Raw genomic sequence first — 20,030 nt, 5'->3', positions numbered from 1 at the left:
ACACATATCGCATCGTTCCAAAATAGGGTTAGCTATCAAGATCGAGCCTTTCTCGCGTGACACAGCTACCACTGCATTGTTTATGCGGTGGAAAGTGGAAAGTGGAAAGTTTTAAATTACTTGACCAGAAAGCGTACTCGCCGCTCATTATTTTCCTGCCTTTTGTTATACTTAACAAAATTAATTGTGGAAAAGATCGTATATCTTACCAGAGATTCGATTAATTACAGGGTTTATTTGTTCCCGATAAAGAATAGCTGGCTGAAAAAATTTACCATTACAGGTTTTTTTAGTAAAGCACTACGATTAGTTTTCTATTTTTATACTTTTAGATTTAATCAAAGGTAATACCACGAGTCCTCTAAATTTTATCGATAAATTTTTTTGTTTTCACGAAAACTTCTTTATTTGGTAGAATTACGAAAACAAACCGAATGATAAAATCACTAGTCCGAAGGACGAGTGATTTTATCCATTTCGGTTTGTTTGAGTGATTTTACCCTAAATAAAGAAGTTTAAGTATGAAAACGAAAAAATTTATCAAGCAAAATTTAGAGGACGAGTGGTATTTGAAAAGATTATTTTGTGAACCAATATGTATTATTAGTAAATACTAATAATACATATTGGTTAAATTAATTTGTTCATGATTATTGTCACCAAATCTAACGCTAACGTTTATTTTGTTTAAATTAAATTATGACGATGTTAAATCGCGAAATTTTAAATCGGTCAAAATTGCGCGGCCTACTTGCTTCGTGGTCTTACCCAGCTACGCTGGGTGAGTTCACCACAGTGCAGTGGTGTAATTGGTTTTGCCTAACCCCCAGGTGAATGCATTTTATTTAATTATTATTCAAACTGGAACATGAAGTAAAAACCACTTCTATGTAAAAGGTATATTTACTAAAAATTTTTAGAATCCCAATGGATTCAATAAAATGAGTTCATCAGAACGTTTTCAAACCTATCGGTCCATCATCAGTGATTTGAATACTTGCAAAATAGCCCCAGAACCAAACAATGGTTGTGATTATAAATAAATCTACATTATGTTGAAATAAATTTAAAATGGCTAAACGCCGATGTTAAAGGATTAAACCTCTGGGAACATGGTGAAACTCTACCCGAGGACCCAATCAACCATCTTCGGTCAAGGATGACTACTCTTCAGTAGTCATCCTTGACCGAAGATGGTTGATTGGGTCCTCGGGTAGAGTTTCACCATGTTCCCAGAGGTTTAATCCTTTAACATCGGCGTTTAGCCATTTTAAATTTATTTCAACATAATGTAGATTTATTTATAATCACAACCATTGTTTGGTTCTGGGGCTATTTTGCAAGTATTCAAATCACTGATGATGGACCGATAGGTTTGAAAACGTTCTGATGAACTCATTTTATTGAATCCATTGGGATTCTAAAAATTTTTAGTAAATATACCTTTTACATAGAAGTGGTTTTTACTTCATGTTCCAGTTTGTTTAACTATAAGGTATACAGCCAATCCAGGGAACTACCCCTTTTTAGTTTAATTATTATTCACCCGTGTTTTTGTAATAATAAAATAGGAGAATGTAATTTTAGAACTATTTTACTAATTTAATTATTTTATTAATTCTACTAATATAATGTGTATTTTAAAAGTAACTATTGTTCCAAAATATTACGTTGTAAATATTCGAATCCTTTTATGTGATAACACTGGTTTGTTGAAATCGGCAACAAAATAGAATAATTAGTTCTGTGTTCTGTGTACGGTTTACATTGGTTCTGTTTGAAATTTATGAAAAGTTTAGAAATATTTATTTTGAAAATAAAAACTGTAGAAAATCTGAGTATATCGTGGTTAGTGTTTTTAAAATACCTATGTACCAGGGCAGTTCATAAATTAAGTTAGTAAACACAGGTATGTACGTATTATGTGAAATTTAGGGTACTTTAAGTTTTATCAGGGAAGAGACTGTTTTATCAAGGAAGAGGCTGTTTTATCAGTATTACACTCAATGATTGGCTAGAAAAACGTCAGAATTTGACAGGTGAAAAAAATAATCGTAGTAATTCTTCTTCTAGTTCCATGACCATTATCGATCGTTGGATATAATGTTGGCTACCATATTCGCTATCGTGACTTTATTGACAGCAGCATTCAATAACGACATAGTCGATTTTTCGTACCATTGTCTTAGATTTTTTAGCCATGATGTTCTTCTTCTACCAGACCATGTTTACCTTGGATCATTCCCTGTACCATATACGGTGTCTTATAATGTGACCTAAATATTTCAACTTGCGTTTATTTATTATATTGAGCAGTGGTGTTGTTGTGATCGAAGTTCTAAAAGACATTGGCATGGGTGGCAGAGACGTTTGCATAATTGCAAATTTGTATTGGAATTAAACAACATCAGTTAGTAGATGGCTTGGAATCCCAGGCTTTTAATATTAACAGAGAAGTACGACAGGGATCGTTAAAGCAGTTTGACCTAGGAAGCGACCATAGAGTAATAAGAACAAAACTAGTAATAAACAAAAAACTAGAAAGAAAAAGGATACATGAAAAAAAATAAAAAATGGACATCTGAAGAAATAAAAATAGTGAATTTAATAAAAAGATTATGCATGCATTAAATCAAGTTAACATGCAGCAGATAAACTCCAATGATATTGATGATTTGAATAACCTTATAACCGAAACAGTGAACAAAAGCATTCTGCAACTGAAAAAGCCGAAAACAACACACAATGAATTAGACAAAGAAATATTACAACAAATAGAAAAAAGGAAGATCTTAAATAAATCTAACAAAAGGGAACCGAAGAATATAGAGAACTTAATAGGCAGATTAGAAAAGGAGTCAGAAAACAAAAAAGAAAAGAAAAAAAATTAATAACAACAACTATTGAAAAAAATAAGAGTATAGAATGCCTCACACCGACACTAGGACGACGTCAGATAATATTATTAATGGGGAAAGACGAAAATGAAATCACAACTAGAGAAAACATACTGAAACAAATATAAGAATTTTACACGGAACTTTACAGAACACATCAACAAGACGATGAAATGAGACCAGCACGGAAATTAATAGAAAGTGTTGGATCGAAAATAATGCCAAAATAATGAAGACGAATAAAGCTGCAGGAGAAGATAGGATTACCACAGATATGATATTAGAAGAATGTAAGAAACTCATTGCAATTGTAACTAAGCTTATAGACAGTTGTTTACACCAGGGCAAAATCCATAAGAGCTGAAACAACTTTAAGGTAATCTTGTTACACAAGAAAGGTGATAATAGAAAATTACAGGCCTATCAGTCTACTGTCACGCCTGTTTAAAATACTCACCAAAGTCATAACTACCCGACTAACAAGGAAATTAGATAAATTAATACCAACCACATGAACAGGCAGGCTTTAGAAAAGGCTATTCAAATTCCGCTCACCTGTTAACCACAAAAATACTAATAGAAAAATGTAACGAATGCAGGTTTCCAGTTTTTATAGCATTTGTAGACTACGAAAAAGCTTTCGACACTATAGAACACACGGCCGTAATAAACGCAATGCAAAATTGTAGAATAGAAAGCAGATATATTAACTTAATAAAAGAAACTATGAACTACAGCTACATACTACCTAAATGAAAATGAATACACGAACCCTGTACCATTAAACAGGTGAGGCAAACAGGGAGACACTCTATCACCCAAACTGTTCACCTTATTTTTGGAGGACGTGTTTAAAAGTCTAAATTGGAAATATAAGGGAATAAACAGCAATGGCCGCTACCTCAGTAATCTACGATTTGCGGATGGCATAATCCTGATAGCTACTGACCTACAAGAACTGCAAACCATGCTTTCAGAACTACACACATAATCTTCTAAAATAGGACTGAAAATGAATTTAAACAAAACAAAAGTCATGCACTCCGAAGAAACCGTGACAATAATAAACGTCAAAGTTATAGAAAAAGTTGAAGAATATAATATATCAGGGGTGGCCAAACTGCGGCTCGCGAGCCACATGCGGCTCTTTGAAGGATTACTTGTGGCTCTCGATTGTATTGTACCCTCGGATATCCGTGGAAAAAATTTACACCCAAAATAACAAAATTCAGTTTGGCAACATTGTGTGAAAGTTGATAGTAACATATCCTTTTTAAGATAAACATAACTGTAATTTAGTCCAAACAAATTAATATATTTTTTTTGCCAACAAAAATGAGATTTTTCAACGAAATAATGTTTCAAATAAGATGTGCAAAATAATTTTTAATTGGGTTCTGCTAATGGGTTTACTTTTTTTGTCATTACAGTAAAAAAACTTTAAATTTTACTCATTAAATCATCATTGTCCGGTTATATAGTCTTAATTATTTTAACTGTACCAATATCAGTCGAGTCATTATGAATGATTAATAGGTTGTTAAAACATTTTATCTGTAGCGGCTTCTCGGATATCTTAAAAATATCGAATTTCATTGATAAAATGCACATATCCCACCGATCTTCGCTTCGACCATACCCGAGTTATTTTTCAATTTTGTGTTAGATATGATTTAAAAAAATTATTATCGTTCCATAATATGTATTTCAAAATGTCTTTTAATTTACTGACAACAAACATGAAAGACTTTGTAACAAATTCCATTTCCATCCAAGATAAGAATGATATGACACATCGAAAACTGCGCTAACGAACATTACATAAGAGTGGCGCAATGTAAAAGTCAGTAATCCACCGAATCCAGACCGATTTTTGTATAACTCTTGCTACATATGTAATTTGTTTTAGGTACACATTTTGCATTTGTCATTTTACTCGACTTAGAAAAAAATGTTTACCATATTATACTAGAAAAACTTAACGAGTAGGTATATAAAAAAGCCGGAAGGAATATTGACCGAACTCCAAAATATATTTGAAGACTTAAAATATGTTAAATCGTCTCTTCATTTTTTCCGAATTCATTTGAAATGAACATAGTTCATAAGGTGAATTTTTTATTATTACCAATATATGACCCAAACAACATCTGGAGAATTAAAATTAATAGAGACGCAAGAAGATCAAGCTCGAAAATAAAACTATAAGTCGACGCCGAATACCGAATTTTGGAAATTTGTACCAGAATCCAAGAAGGTACCCTAAAAAAGAATGCTTGTCGAATTATTTCCATATTAGGAACAACGTACTTGTGTGGACCATTTTATTCCATTTTATAATTCGTGAAATCCTAACACCGATCAATATTACCTAACCATCATCTACAAGAATTACCGAGAAGTCACATATTAATCACCAAATTCTAAAGAATTATCAAAAGAAGGAAAACAAAAATGTAATTAAGTTTAAATATTTCGTAATTGTATTTCTGTTTTCAGTAAGTAAAAGTTCTGTTAAAAAAATTGTAAATACCTTCTATACATAGATACTTTTTGAATAAGTATTTTATTGCGGCTCGCGAAAAACTTCAACTTGTGAAAAGTGGCTCGGACTATTAAGAAGCTTGGCCACCCCTGTCATATATACTTAGGACAAAAAATAATACTAAATAGGGAAATTCAAACAGAAGAAATAAAAAGAAGAAGAAAGTTAGCATGGGCAGCATTCGGCAAACTGAACTATATACTCAGAAATCAGCAAATTCAACTACATCTTAGATCTAAAATTTTTGATGCATGCATTATTCCGATATTAACATATGGGGCACAAACATGGACAATCACAAAAAAGAATATGAACATACTCAGAGTCACTCAACACGCGATGGAAAGAGCAATGCTAGGCATATCACTTAAGGACAGGAAAACAAACACATGGATGACAGAAAACCAAAGTCACCGATGTGGTACAAAAATTATTAAAATTGAAATGGAAATACGCTAGGAGCTAGGAGCAATCTAAACAAATAGCACAGAACAATAATTCTAATCTGGAGACCATACCAACACAAAAGACCCAGATCCAGAAACATTGGCTACAAGTAACGTACAACAAAAAACAATGGAAAGGAAGACTTGAAGACACTTATGTTTAGATGTGGACGTGAATGGCTAGACGAAGAAGAAGACGACAGGGATGCTTCTTGTTGCCCCGAATTTTCAAGCCTTGAAGGCCATATATGGTCAGATCTCAAAACAATTGGGCTACGCACTGACTCAATTATCATGGACGACCGTTCGAGATGGAAGTGAGTTGTGCAGTCAGCCAAGATCCACCCCGGGTTGCAGTGCTACCAAAATAATAAGAAGAAGAACTTCAAAGAGCTGTAACCTTTTAATGTGCATATTTGTACTAAGGAAAGTTAGGTTCAATCGATCTATTTTTGGTCCCAGAACATGTGATTTAATTTATGATCTGTAATTTTGTTACACCCTGTATATACATTGATATGGAATTTAGTTTTCTCGGCCCAAAAAACCTCCACATACCAAATTTCATGTTATCTCATACCTGTCAGGAAATATTTAATATTAAATCAAAACAAAAGTTTAACTTTACCACCCTGTATCTTTCTTAATATCAACATTTTATTAAAGTAAGTTGGGTTAATCGTAATATTTTAGAGTGTCGAATCTACTCTTTCTTTTTGTACAATTACTTAAGGACCACCCTGTATAACTCTTTTTATTTTTCCTTATATAAGCCACTTTTGCTTATTCATTTGAGAGTTGCTGTCTCTATGAAAGCTTGTCACTCCTTAACAATGTTGCCAATCGGCGTATAATTATCCGATTTGCGTATATTTTTGAAAGTTGTGGTATCTTTTTCGTACCTTTAGATAAATCGGATATTTGCGTATATTTTTCAGTGTATTTACCAATCTACTACAATAGACTAATATACCCTATTCCACGAACATACGCCTGTTTTGGATTACTTCGACAACGGATATTTTACTTTGCAAAATAAGAAGAACGAAAGTAAATTGCAAATTACATTGTTGTTTATTGGAATAATTATTAGCGCCATTTACTTTCGTATTTCTTATGTTGCACAGTAAAATATTCGTTGTCGAAGTAATCCAAAACAGGCGTATGTTCGTGGAATGGCCCATAACAAAAATAAACTTAAAAAAATCCGCTTCTAATTCATATATTCTTAACAACACATTAATTTTCTTTGGTTCCACATAGTTTCATGGTAATTATCTAAGATAATAAGGTACAAAAGGGACCTGTGCGAATTTTTTTGTTTAGAATTTGAATGCACAAATGTTTCCACTTAAGGCATACTGATCCATTTCAAACTTCAAAAACAGGAATTCTGCCGTCCGATTTTATTTATGGGTTCTTAGTCTTTGATAGCTACTGCACGATTTAGTTTTATTTTTATTTTATGTAGTGCAATTCTTGTAAACGTCTGTTGAAATAAGTTTTGGTTTGTGAAAATACTTTTCTATAATGGATAAATGGTAAAATTTTAAAAATGAAGCTAATATATTTGTTTCCTAATTAAAAAAAAACATTGCTATTCATTCTACCATTTTCAAACGCTAGTGTAGATTATACAAAGGATTTTCAGTAATGTATTCAATATAAAAAAAGATAAAAGAAACCAGGATGATCCTATGGGGGGTTACAACTACCGGATGGTATCTGCGAGATGATCCTAAGGGGGATTACAACTACTGGATGGTCTCTGGGAGGGGTCGCCACCAAAATCGCTACTGTCATTAACACGCCTAACTTCACGCGCAACTTTGATACGAGAAGTATAAAAAAATATGCATTGAAATTCAGATGCTGTAATTTTTTGAGCATTATAAAGTGAGTACAAAGATATAAATTTTTTTTTGTAATTGCATCTTCAATTTACCCTGCACTTCTCGTAGACTATTATCGACAAGATAGACTTGTCACTATTTTGGGTCGCGCCCCTCTGAGATGTATGGAATAGTAATGGTGTTAAGCGTAGAGAGCTCAAAGTATATACATCCAAATATGGGGGGGGGGGGATATAATTCTCCAACCCCCCTGGTTACGCCTATGAGCGTATCTTTTTGTGACAAATCGGATCTTTTTCGAGCGATCATCGGATAATCTAGAGAAATGCGGTTGGGAACACTGCTCCTTAATTGGTCTCTCAGTATGTTTCCTATAATTCTTCTGAGTATTTTTATTTCTGCAGTTTACAGCATTCTGTGTGTTTTGGCTGTGGCGGAACTTGTTTTTGACGCGTACGTTATTATTAGTATTATACTTTCCTTATAGATTCTTGACTTCATTTCACAGTTAATGTGTCGATTATGTCATTTGGCGTTATTAAATACATACAATGCTCTTCAGATAAAATTATCAACCTTAAATAACTTTTGAGCCATTGATTTTTAGAGAAAGCGCAAAAATATTGGTCTAAGATTGGTCTAGCAACGTTATCAAGAAAGTATTTTAAGACAGCTGATTCTTTAATATATCGTTCCCTATGCTTCCTCCAACACCGTACCGGTCATCTGGCTGCTGATACAGGTTGCATTCATTACTGCGCAGCACACCTGTACAGGTAAATACAAAATCAGGGTGATTGATTAGTGTGTTAAAGCTTTGTAGATCCGCTATAGTAATAGATAGCAATAAAAGTTAATAACAAAAATTGTAGTCAACTTTGCGCTTCACATTACAAAATTAGTTAGAATGTTACAGGGTGTTCGATAACATAGTGGTAGACCAAACTTATGTTTTTTTTTTAATGGAACGCCCTATATTTTATTTTATAATCGAAATCTTCTTAACTTCCTCATCACAAAAATATAAAGGTTTGTTATGTTATATAGGGTATTTACAACGATATAAGTTATAACCATTGTTCTATGAAAATCGTAATAATTTCAGCTCTCTATATAAATAAAAATAAGCAAAATAACAATGGTTTATTGGTGCAATATTTTTTGTTGATTGTCAAAGTTTATAAAAATGGTTGATATTGCTAATTTTCTTTATATCAAATACAGGGTGAGTCAAAACGCAAGTACATTATTTTCTCAGTAATTGGTACTAGTACATTTTAGAAGACCAAAAATAATCATTTTTTTCAAGAATTTTTTTCCCATAACCTTTATTAAACATGATCATAAAACTTTTTACATATTGATTTGTAACTCTTGGAAAGTACAAAAAAATATATATTTTTTATTTATGCACGTACACTAATATTGTAGAGGGCGCAAAACTCGAGACCTCGAAAAATGATGGCGGACAGTTAATCTCAGGATTGGGATATCTGAAACAAAAATATCTTACGGCATTTGCAAAAGGAAGGTTTCTTACGTGACAATTTACTACAATTTGACCAAAAAATAAAAAGTAAGTATTTTTAACCATGAAAAATTGAAGAAGAACGGGCGATTTTTTCACAAATTCTTTTCAAATCCGTAAATAATGTTTTTGCGGAATTTTTCACTAACGGCGGTAAATTATTACGTAAGAAACCGTTCCTTTTCAAATGCCCTACGATTTTTTTGTTTCAGAGATCCCAATCCTTTACAATATTAGTGTACGTGCATAAATGAAAAAGGATATATTTTCTGTATTCTCTAAGAGTAAAATATAAATATGTAAAAAGTTTTATGTTCATTTTTAATAAAGGTTTTGAGAAAAAAAAATCTTGAAAAAATGCTTATTTTTGGTCTTCTAAAGTGTACAAGTACCTTATAGAACACCCTAAGTAATAACTTGCTCTGAAAAATGAAAATATCTCGAAAACTAACGAATTTAGACATAGGGAATATTATACAAAAATTAAAGTTCGGTAATGGTACTTTTCGATAGTGATATAAAATACAGGGTTTTCCATTTAAAATTTCTGAAAAAAGAATGTACTTGCGTTTTGACTCACCCTGTATTCGAGATAAAGAAAATTAGCAAAATCAACAATTCCTAAGAATTTTCAAAATCAACAAAAAAATATGGCACCAATAAACCATTGCTGTTGTTCTTATTTTTATTTATACAGGGAGCTGAACTTGTTACGATTTTCATAGAAAATTGGTTATAACTTTGTAAGTTTGTAAGTTTAGTCTACCGCTATGTTATCGAATACCCTGTTACATTCTAACTAATTTTGTAATGTCAAAGTTGGCTACAATTTTTGTTATTAAGTTTTATTGCTTCTTCTCATTGTTTGATTTGCGAGTATAGAATAAATTGCTATGTAGAAATGCTATCAATGAGTGTCCCCGTTTAGGATTTAGTCCTCTTCAGGGTTTGTAGTGAATGTAAATGTGGCCGCAAAAGAAAACAGTCCGAAAAACACACTGGGGCAAGTGTCGTGTCCTGGTGATCTGGTGTTCCTGGGTTATGCCGGACGGTGGTGTCCAGAAGGCTAAAAAGGCAACAGAGAAGAAAGTTTGATGGAGTTGTTGTTGGTTCCATAGACATTTACGTGTACTCTCCGTGCTTTGCTCTCGACCAGTCTCCCTAGAAACCCTTGTACAACGACAGGCAAACGTGCGTCCCTCGTCGGCGGTAAGGAGGTGGCTTTTGAGTGCAACGTGGACAGTGAGCGTTCGAGTGATGAAAATAGTTGCGGCTATTTTCCTGGGACGAACAGGTATAATTGTGCAATGAAGTTGGGAAACCGCAAAAAACCAACTTCTCCCTGTTCGGGGTAGGAAAGAGGATGTGTTATAGGTGGGTACGGAAGGCTAACGGGGTAGCCTCGAGGATGTTTTCGTATTCTACTGGGAGTTCGTCAATGCATGTTTGCATTAGAGCAGACGGTAGATGAATCTTTTTGCGTTTGGGCTTTCGGTAGAATACGTGGCCGGAAGATGAACAGGAACATTTGAGAGATTCTTGTGTGTCGGAGGGGGGACCGTTGATTACTTTTATTGTGAAGTTCCTGTTCAGAGAGTTTATTCTCTCACTGATTTTGGGGATGTTTGAGATGTTATGGATTTCGTTTGAGGGATATCTCCAGTGCTCGTAGTTGCATCTACGCAAGATTCTACGTTCCACTCGCAACAACCTCTCTTGTTTTGCTCTAGCGCAAAGAGAGTAGAGACATGATTTGTACTCAATGACGGGTCGAATAAAGGTCTTGTAAGTGTGTATGAGAGTCTTCTTGTGTGTCTTGCCAATTCGTCCAGAGAGAGGGTTGAGAAGTCTGGCTCTGTTCCTTACCCTATCTAAAGTTTCCTTTAGATCTGCGTCCCAGTTAGTTCTGGTGAACAGTACTCCCAAGTAGGTCGCAGTCGGGCTATTTTTATTGCTATCTATTACTATAGCGGATCTACTGAGCTTTATCACACTAATTAATCACCCAGTGCATGAAAAGTTAATTTTTTTAAATCTACGGTTCACTTCACCAAACTTTTAATTCATAGTCAAATTTGATTTTTTTATAAAAAATTAAGTAATCTTGTGGGGAAAAATATTTATGCCATTTTAATTGCCTATTTGTCTAATTTGTAAAATTTCTTTTAGAGTTTTCAAAAACCGTATAAAAGGTAAAATTTTTTAAAGCCGGACGAAAATTTTTTAAAGACCAAAACGAACTAATTTTTTAAATCCGGACCTGATTTTTTTCTAGTTTGAATAAATCAGTTGATTAGGTGGTAATAGTTGTAACGATTGACCAAAATAAGAGACACATTGATCTTACACTTCAAAAATTATGATGAATACAAATTTCTGTAAAAATTAACAAGTCGCCCTGTATATTATTAAACAATGGGAGCAGACACTTTTTAATGGTCATTTTTTATTCCCCATAGGGGCCTCCATACGAGGTAGGAGTATGTACAGTTCCTCATGACTCACCCTGTATAACCAGTTACAGAGATGTTAAAAAGGAAGTACGACAACATAGCTTAAAAGCAAGTAAAACGGCGGGACCTCTTAATGACACAATCTGGAAGAACAAACACCTAGACAAGACACACAAGCAAGAATCTATAAAAATTTATTAGACCTATATTGACATACACGCGGAGACGACCTGACACATCTAAAAAGGGACGACTACTAGAAACAACAAAGATGAAAATACTTCGACGAATATCAGGAAAAAGTCTGTTGGATAGGAAGTGAAGCGAAAACATAAGAAGAGCATGCAACGTAGAGGACATAAATGGATGGGTGACAAAACGGAAACAGGAGTGGAACGAACAAATTAGTAGAATGACAGAGGATAGGATAGTACGAATAGCACGAGATAAGTCACCGAATAGACGAAGAAGTATTGGCAGACCAAGACAAAGATGGTGCGATAATTTAAACAATTTTGGAGGCTAATATTGAAGAAGAAACAAGCTTTAAAGCATACGTACAAGAAGGAATAAGAAGAAGAAGAAGAAGAAGAAGAAGAAGAAAAATCAATGGCTCAAAAGTTATTTAAGGTTGATAGTTTTTTCTGAATAGTATATTATAGTTGATAATTTAGTTGAATCCTTGAAAATTACTCGTATATTGTCTATAACTCTTAGATATTTCAGAAAGAAATAATATTATTTTATGTAAGATGCCCTTGATGTTGGGATAATATTAAATTTATATTACATACTTAAATTTAACTTGCTTTATATGAATTTTATTAACGATACTTATTTTTACAGAGGCACTCAATATTGCCAATCAGTTATGTCAATACGGATACTTCTTTCCCATAAGCGATTCCAAGAACCTTGTTGTTAAAGATGATAGCTCCCTGTATAGATTTCAGGTAAGATCAAAATGATAACATTATAATAACCGCTTAAAGGTTTGGAAGTATTATTTTTAAATGTAATGTATGTTTTGTATATCAGATATCTCATAGACCAGAGAAATTAGTAAATAAATAGCCTGTTAAGAAGCATAGAAAATTCTTTAAAATAAGTGTTTTTTAAAGTTATTTTTGTTAATTGATTGCTTAGTTCTTGGGAAAATAGCTTCAGAAGTCGATATTTTGAAAACTATTAATAACTTTTCTTACACAAAAAGTTTAATTTCCCGTTAGAATAAATTACAAGTATTTAGCTGTTAAAATTTCGAGACTTTTTTATCCCAAAAACCTTTTATCTACAGCGTTATTATACGTAAACTATGAGGTCTACATAAATTCTGAAGACATCAAATTAAAGAAAAATGTTGTAGAATAATTTTGAAAAAGTAATGTTATTTTAAGCTTATAAACAATAATTAAAATAACTCAGACACATTAACATGCAGGAAGTTATTTTTTTTTTATTCGACATGTTGGTATTCCTATACAAACTGAAACAAAAATAAAATGTCTTACGATCCTCAAAACCCGAGTTAGCCACTTTTGTTCAAAAATTCACCGGGCTTTGTTTATAACCATTAGGAAATTTTAACAGCAAAATTCAAAAGACTTAAAGATCGTGTTCAAACAAAAAAAATTCAAAACGATTTTTTTTTAAATAAGCTGTTCATGACGCGCCAATAATGAGGGGTTTAATTGAAGCGATTGTTACCCTCTTGATATTATTGTCAAAAACTTAATTCACAACTACTCATTTATAAAAGTCGCAATACCTCTGGTTCTAATCAACGAAAATTGATGTTCTTTTTTATGTGAATACTTCTTATCGCTCGGTATGTTAATTTGACGCCAATTACTAAATTCGTATTTGGCGTCATTCAATAATCGTGACGCGAGTGGTAAGCTTGCAGTATACCGTAATATACATATTATATATACGCTTATTTTAACTTTCATAGTAAACGTGATCCTGAATTTTCTATTGTTTGACTAGTTTCAGGGTGATTTCAACTATAGATCCCGAATTTTATATAATTAATTGGGTTTGGGTTGTTTCAGCCCTATAGGTGTGATTTATTAAGTTTTTCCAAAAAACAAACTGCGAGATATGTTTTTATGGTAAAACTAAATACAGATTCCAAATTTTCTATTATTGGCTGTCTTTGGGGTGGTTTCAACACTACAGGGGTAATTTGTAAATTTTTTTCAAAAATTATAGTATCTTTCGGGTTGATTTGTTCAGTTTAAAAAAATATATACTGCGAAACATGTTTTTATGCTAAAACTAAGTACCTATATATTCAGAATTTTATATTATCGGTTGGGCTCGGGGTGGTTTCAATCCTTTGGGGTTGATTTGGTCTGTTTTTTAGAAGTGAAAACTTCTTTAGCGACGTTGTGCACTTTTTGGATAGGGGAAAAAGCATTGAATTCGCGACCGTCATCGCGACCGTCATTGCGACCGTCATCGCTTATGCTATATATTATGTGTATGCATATTTACATTGTGTAGAGGTATTTGAATTTAAAATAAATGGAAAACATATTTTAAGATGGGGAAAAAGGATTTATTTCGCGACCTTCATCGCGACCGTCATCTCTTCTTTAGAAGAAAGTTTACTTTCTTTTTCTTTACTTTAAAATGGTGTATTGTAAAAAATTGTAGGATTATTTTTAAACAAGACATCAGCAGAATATTCAAGGGTATCCGTAATTTGAGAAAAATTTTGAAATTTTTTATTTTTTTCAATTAGAAGAATACACTGGCATATTATAACATAATTCTTAATTCCAAATAACTTTTCTTTATAACACATTTCGATATTGTGAAATATATAGATACTTTACTCTTAAACGAAATTCATATTTTTTTACATACCTCGTATACTATTAATAAAATTTTATATCTGATGATTTGATCTTAGGTTTTAGCCTATGCAGAGCATTTTATAAAGGATAATTTTATCCAAGGGTATAATTTTATCCAATTTAATATCCAAGTTTATCCCTAATTTGAGAAAAATTTTGAAATTTTTTATTTTTTTCAATTAGAAGAATATAATTGCATGTTATAACATAATTTTTAATTCCAAATAACTTTTTTATAACATTTTTCGATATTGTGAAATATAAAGGTACTTTACTCTTGAGCGAAATTCATATTTTTTTACATACCTCGTATACTATTAATAAAATTTTATATCTGATGATTGCATCTTAGGTTTTAGCCTATGCAGAGTATTTTATAAAGGATAATTTTTTTCATAAAGTTAATAATATAAAAGTTTTCCATATGGTTTCAACTTATGTTAGTTTTCATTAGTGGGACATATTGCACGTGTATATGTCACACTTTGAAAAAGCATATCTTGTTTAAAAATAGTCCCAGATTTTTTTACAATACACCATTTTAAAGTAAAGGAAATAACATTTATTTTTTAGTGGACAATGTATACTGGGTTGAGATATAGTATGGAACCAAGCAAATATCTTTGAAACGAAAAAACAATATTTATAAAACTTTGCATGCAAGTACAGTGGCACAAAAGGCATCTGTTGCCATATTTTTTGTTACTACGCCACTTCTGGTTTCACCGGAAATACCCTTAACTTATTTAATTTAAATGGTACACCCTGTAAATTTTTTGCGGATTTTAAAAGAACTTGTTATTTTTAATTCATACATACCAAATTTGGTAGAAAAGATTTGTTAAAAAGTGTCTAGATAATTTTTTGTATTAATACAACGTAGTAGGAAATAAACGAGTAAAATCTATACTGTAGACCAGTTTTTCCCAAACTTATCTAAAGTGCGACCCCTTTTTGTTAAAAAAATTGTTCACGACCCCCTACTCATCACCCAAACCAAAATAGCGACAAAAATAGCGTGCCTAATTTACAACTGATGGTTTCTCAAATTTTATTTTACTTTACTGTTTAAATTCAAACTAAATACATTTAAAAAATTCAACAATTATTTTAATAATTGCGATCTGTCCCACTAGTACACTAGTAGTACTTCTGCCAGACTAGCATTTACAATAAAAATAAATCATAAAAAGTCGACTGCACATTGTACACCGCGACATCTTTGTGTCTACATCGCAATACTTTTCCATGCTATTCGCGAAGGCTCTACTCCTTACTTCGCTACTAGATGGCACTCTGGAACGTTCTCGTAGCCTCGTTTTGGCTTTATATAAGCGGCGATGTGCAATGAGACCTCAGTTCGAAACAGCACGTTGTGGCGAATGCAGCGGTATTAAGTAATGAGTAAATATTTTGCGACTTACGTATTCCCGTTTACGTATTTACGTCTACGATAAATTACAAATTATGGATAAGTTTTTAAAAAGAAATGCAGAACCATCTACGTCTGAAAGTGGCAGTAATAAAAAGAAAAACAGACTTTACAGTGATGAATATCTTAAATATGGTTTTACCATTATTTCCAATAAACCACAATGTGTTATTTGTGGAGAAGTATTGTCAAACGAAAGCATGAAGCCATCAAAGTTACTTCGACATTTAAATAGCAAACATCCAGATAAAAAAGACAAACCCGTAGAATTCTTTGAAAGAAAGCTGAACATCCTTCACAAACAGCAAGATACTTTTCAATTGGCAACCACTACTAACGAAAAACCATTATTAGCAAGTTATAAAGTTGCTTATCGCGTTGCCAAAACTAGTAATCCGCACACAATTGCTAAAAATCTGATTTTGCCAGCAGCTGTTGAAATGGTACATATAATGATTGGTGAAAAAGAATCTGCAAAGTTAAAAGCAATACTTCTGTCAAATAATACTATCCAAAGAAGAATTAGTGATATGGCAGAAGATATTCAAGCGCAAGTTGTGGAAAATCTTAATGAATGCACGTACTTCTCTCTTCAAATGGACGAATCCACGGATATATCTAACTGTGCCCAATTTATGACGTTTGTAAGATATGATACAAATAATGGCATTCAAGAAGATATGTTATTTTGTTCCCCATTGGAGACCAATACCACTGGAAAATGTTTATTCGACAGTTTTGTGAAACGCACAAGTAAATATGTTATTGACTGGGGAAAATGTATTGCTATATGCACAGATGGCGCTAAAGCTATGACAGGACATCAATCTGGTCTTGTCGTCAGATTACAAGAAATAATGCCTAATGCCACATGGAGACATTGTTTTTTACATCGAGAAGCTCTGGCGTCAAAAGCTTTACCTCCTGAAATGGACTGTGTTATGAAATCTGTCATTAAAGTTGTAAATTCCATTAAAGGAAAAGCTTTACAGACCCGTATTTTTCGAAAAATCTGCAAAGACATGGGTGCTATATTTCAAAATCTTCTTTATCACACCGAAGTAAGGTGGCTTTCAAGGGGCAACGTCTTAAAAAGAGTATTTGACTTAAGAGCAGAGCTTTTAATGTATTTGAAAGATGAGAAGTCCCCATATGAAAATCAATTTTCCGATCCTATTTGGCTTTTGAAACTAGGTTTCCTTGCTGATATATTCGAACAATTAAATATTTTGAACAGTAATTTGCAAGGTCGCGACATTAATATAATTACAGCCACAGATAAAATTAAGGGGTTTATAAGAAAAATCGATTTATGGTCAACTTCACTTGGCAAAAAGCAGCTCGATTCATTTCAGTGCGTTCAGGAAATTATAGAAAATGTATGTTACAGTGCTACAAATTTTGAACAAGTTTATGCAGGCATGCAAGTTACTTTGCTTAATTTAAAACAACAGCTCTGTGATTATTTCCCCGAAGAAATTCAAAACAGTTACGACAGTTGCAGATGGATACTGAATCCGTTTTTAGCCGATTCCTTTCAACATGCTGAAATACCAATAAACATGAAAGAACAACTTATTGAAATATCAAGTGATGGAATGTTGAAGCTCCAATTTTTTTCCCAGAACCCGGACGAATTTTGGACCAAAAAGATGCAGGAATACCCTCAGTTGGCGAATGAAGCTGTAAAATATTTGTTTCCATTTGTAACATCATATTTATGTGAGTTAAGTTTCTCGTCTATGAATGCCATTAAAACAAAAGTGAGAAATCGTCTCGTACTTGAAAACGATATAATTGTGTGTGTCTCAAATACACAGCCTAGGTTTGAAAGACTAGTTTCAAAAAAACAGGCGCATGGGTCTCATTACATTGTAATATTTGACTTTATTTTTTTCTTTTACTTTTAAGGACTTTTAATATTTAGTTTTATGTTTCGTTTGATAATATTAATTGTTAATTTTTATTTACGGCTTTATTAAGATAAAAATACATGATTTAACAAAGTAGTGTTTTTGTCTTATTTTGGAAATTTCCGGCGACCCCCCTAGTACCTCATTGCGACCCCCCAGGTGGTCGGGACCACACTTTGGGAAACACTGCTGTACACTGTAGACTAAAATTGTTGTTTACATGCACTGCATGACTTATTTGAATTTAGTATAGTAGGTAAAACGGTTACTGAACTAATTGACAGAAATAAGTTGTATTAAAAATAGTTCATTTAAGTGAAATAGATCGTATTGTAATATTAATGATAATCGGTTATGGTGAATTTTCATTTTTTGGAAGTGAATTTTCAAATCGATGGATTGGACGTAGAAGATTCATAGAATGGCGCGCTCGTTCTCCGAAACTCAACCGGTTAGATTTTTTTTTCTTTGGGGTTATCTAAAATCACGTGTTTACGTTAGGACACCAACATGCTTGCAGGATTTGAGACAAAGAATAATTGATGAATGTGAATACGCAAAGAAATCTTGCAAAAAGTGACTCACGAATTTATTTATCGGCTTCCACTTTGTCAGGAGGTGAACAGCGAACATTTTCATTATCATTGGTGTAACGTAAATAAATTAACCTATTTATTAACTGTAAAGAGATTTATTTCTTGTTTTAATAGTTTTTTCTTCCAAACTTGGTATGTATGAATTAAAAACAACAATTTCTTTTAAAATCTGCAAAAATATACAGGATGTCCCATTTAAAGTAAATAAGTTAAAGGTATTTCCGGTGAAACCGGAAGTGGAGTAGTAACAAAAAATATGGCATCAGATGCCGTTTGCGTCACTGTACTTGCATGCAAAGTTTCATAAATATTGTTCTTTTCGTTTCAAAGATATTTGCTTGGTTCCATACTTTATCCCAACTCTGTATACCTAAATGGCTAATAAAATAAGTTTTAATGAGAAATTTTTAAAAATAGTCGTAAAATATATCAAAAATCAATAAAAGTGTAAAACTTTGAACAACCATGTCCTGTTTAAAAATAGTCATACAGCCTTCTACAATTAACCATCTTAAAGGTAATTGACGTTTCTTCGTACTAAATGTACCATTGCATATACCTAAAGCTGTTTACAAAAAAAGTTGCAGAATAATGTTTGCGAAATAACAAGGAAAATGGCCCATTGCTGTGAGTGGCAAATTTTGAAAAATTATATTTTGGAAACTATAAATCCTAGAGACTTCTGCTGAACGCTATTTTAAAGAAGAAGAATAGGAGCTTTTTTCCATAAAGCAATACCTATACCTATATCCCGTGTAAAAAAGGTATGGGGCACAAAACAAAATTGCTTTGTTTCGTGTTTATTTTTGCTTTTTTTTAATAAATTTTTGTAAAAAAAATATTTTTGACTTTAAAAGGTGATATTTCGATAATAGACGTATTTTCTGTACACGTATTTGTACTAAAGGTGCATAGAACTCCCCCTAGTTCACCCTGTGCCTAGCTATTAATTCACCCCTTTCTCAAAAACGCACCCTTTAAATGGTAGCACACCGCGGTTTTTTCATATATAGAGGTCCATTGACCATATGAAACAATAAAACTCCGTTAACGTTGTAGTTCCTTTCTAAAGTATATAATCAATAGCCTATACGTAGTTGCCCTAAAAACGACGAAATGACAAGTCATTTCGCATTCAAACGTCGGCTGCAAGTGATTGAGTGAGAGTGGCTGAATGTGAACACGCACTCGCGCTCGCACTGCCTTTCCTTTGACTTATGTCCCAAAAAACCGACTTTTGAGGGAACGCCGTGCAATGGCAGAGGTATGAGCCGTGGCAGCGGCATAATACTTAAATTATTAGACATGCCTTAAGAAAGCTGTTTCATAACATTTCTTTTTTTAATGCGACATCGTTTTAGTGTTATTTTTCTAGCTTTAGAAAAAAATCTTTATCTTTTCAGAGTAACAATTTATATTGCAGTTTTTTTTCCGTAAATTTTACCTGAACAGCTATAGTGGTAAAATAAACACATAAAATCTAACAACTTTTAAAACATTTCA

At 32.7% G+C, this 20,030-nt stretch overlaps 1 protein-coding gene across 2 annotated transcripts in view; it reads left to right on the top strand.

Annotated features, from left to right (window-relative positions):
• Positions 1-20,030, top strand: part of LOC114333236 (regulator of G-protein signaling 9) — a 578,543-nt gene that overhangs the window by 295,283 nt on the left and 263,230 nt on the right. For both annotated transcript variants that reach the window (XM_050645501.1, XM_050645500.1), the window contains exon 5: positions 12,569-12,675. In XM_050645501.1, coding sequence (XP_050501458.1) covers positions 12,569-12,675 — 107 coding nt within the window. The remainder of the gene's footprint in view (positions 1-12,568; positions 12,676-20,030) is intronic.

The sequence above is a fragment of the Diabrotica virgifera genome, chromosome 3 (assembly GCF_917563875.1).
Source record: "Diabrotica virgifera virgifera chromosome 3, PGI_DIABVI_V3a".
In the NCBI taxonomy this organism is placed as follows: Eukaryota; Metazoa; Arthropoda; class Insecta; order Coleoptera; family Chrysomelidae; genus Diabrotica; species Diabrotica virgifera.
This window is presented reverse-complemented; position numbering and strand designations above follow the sequence as displayed.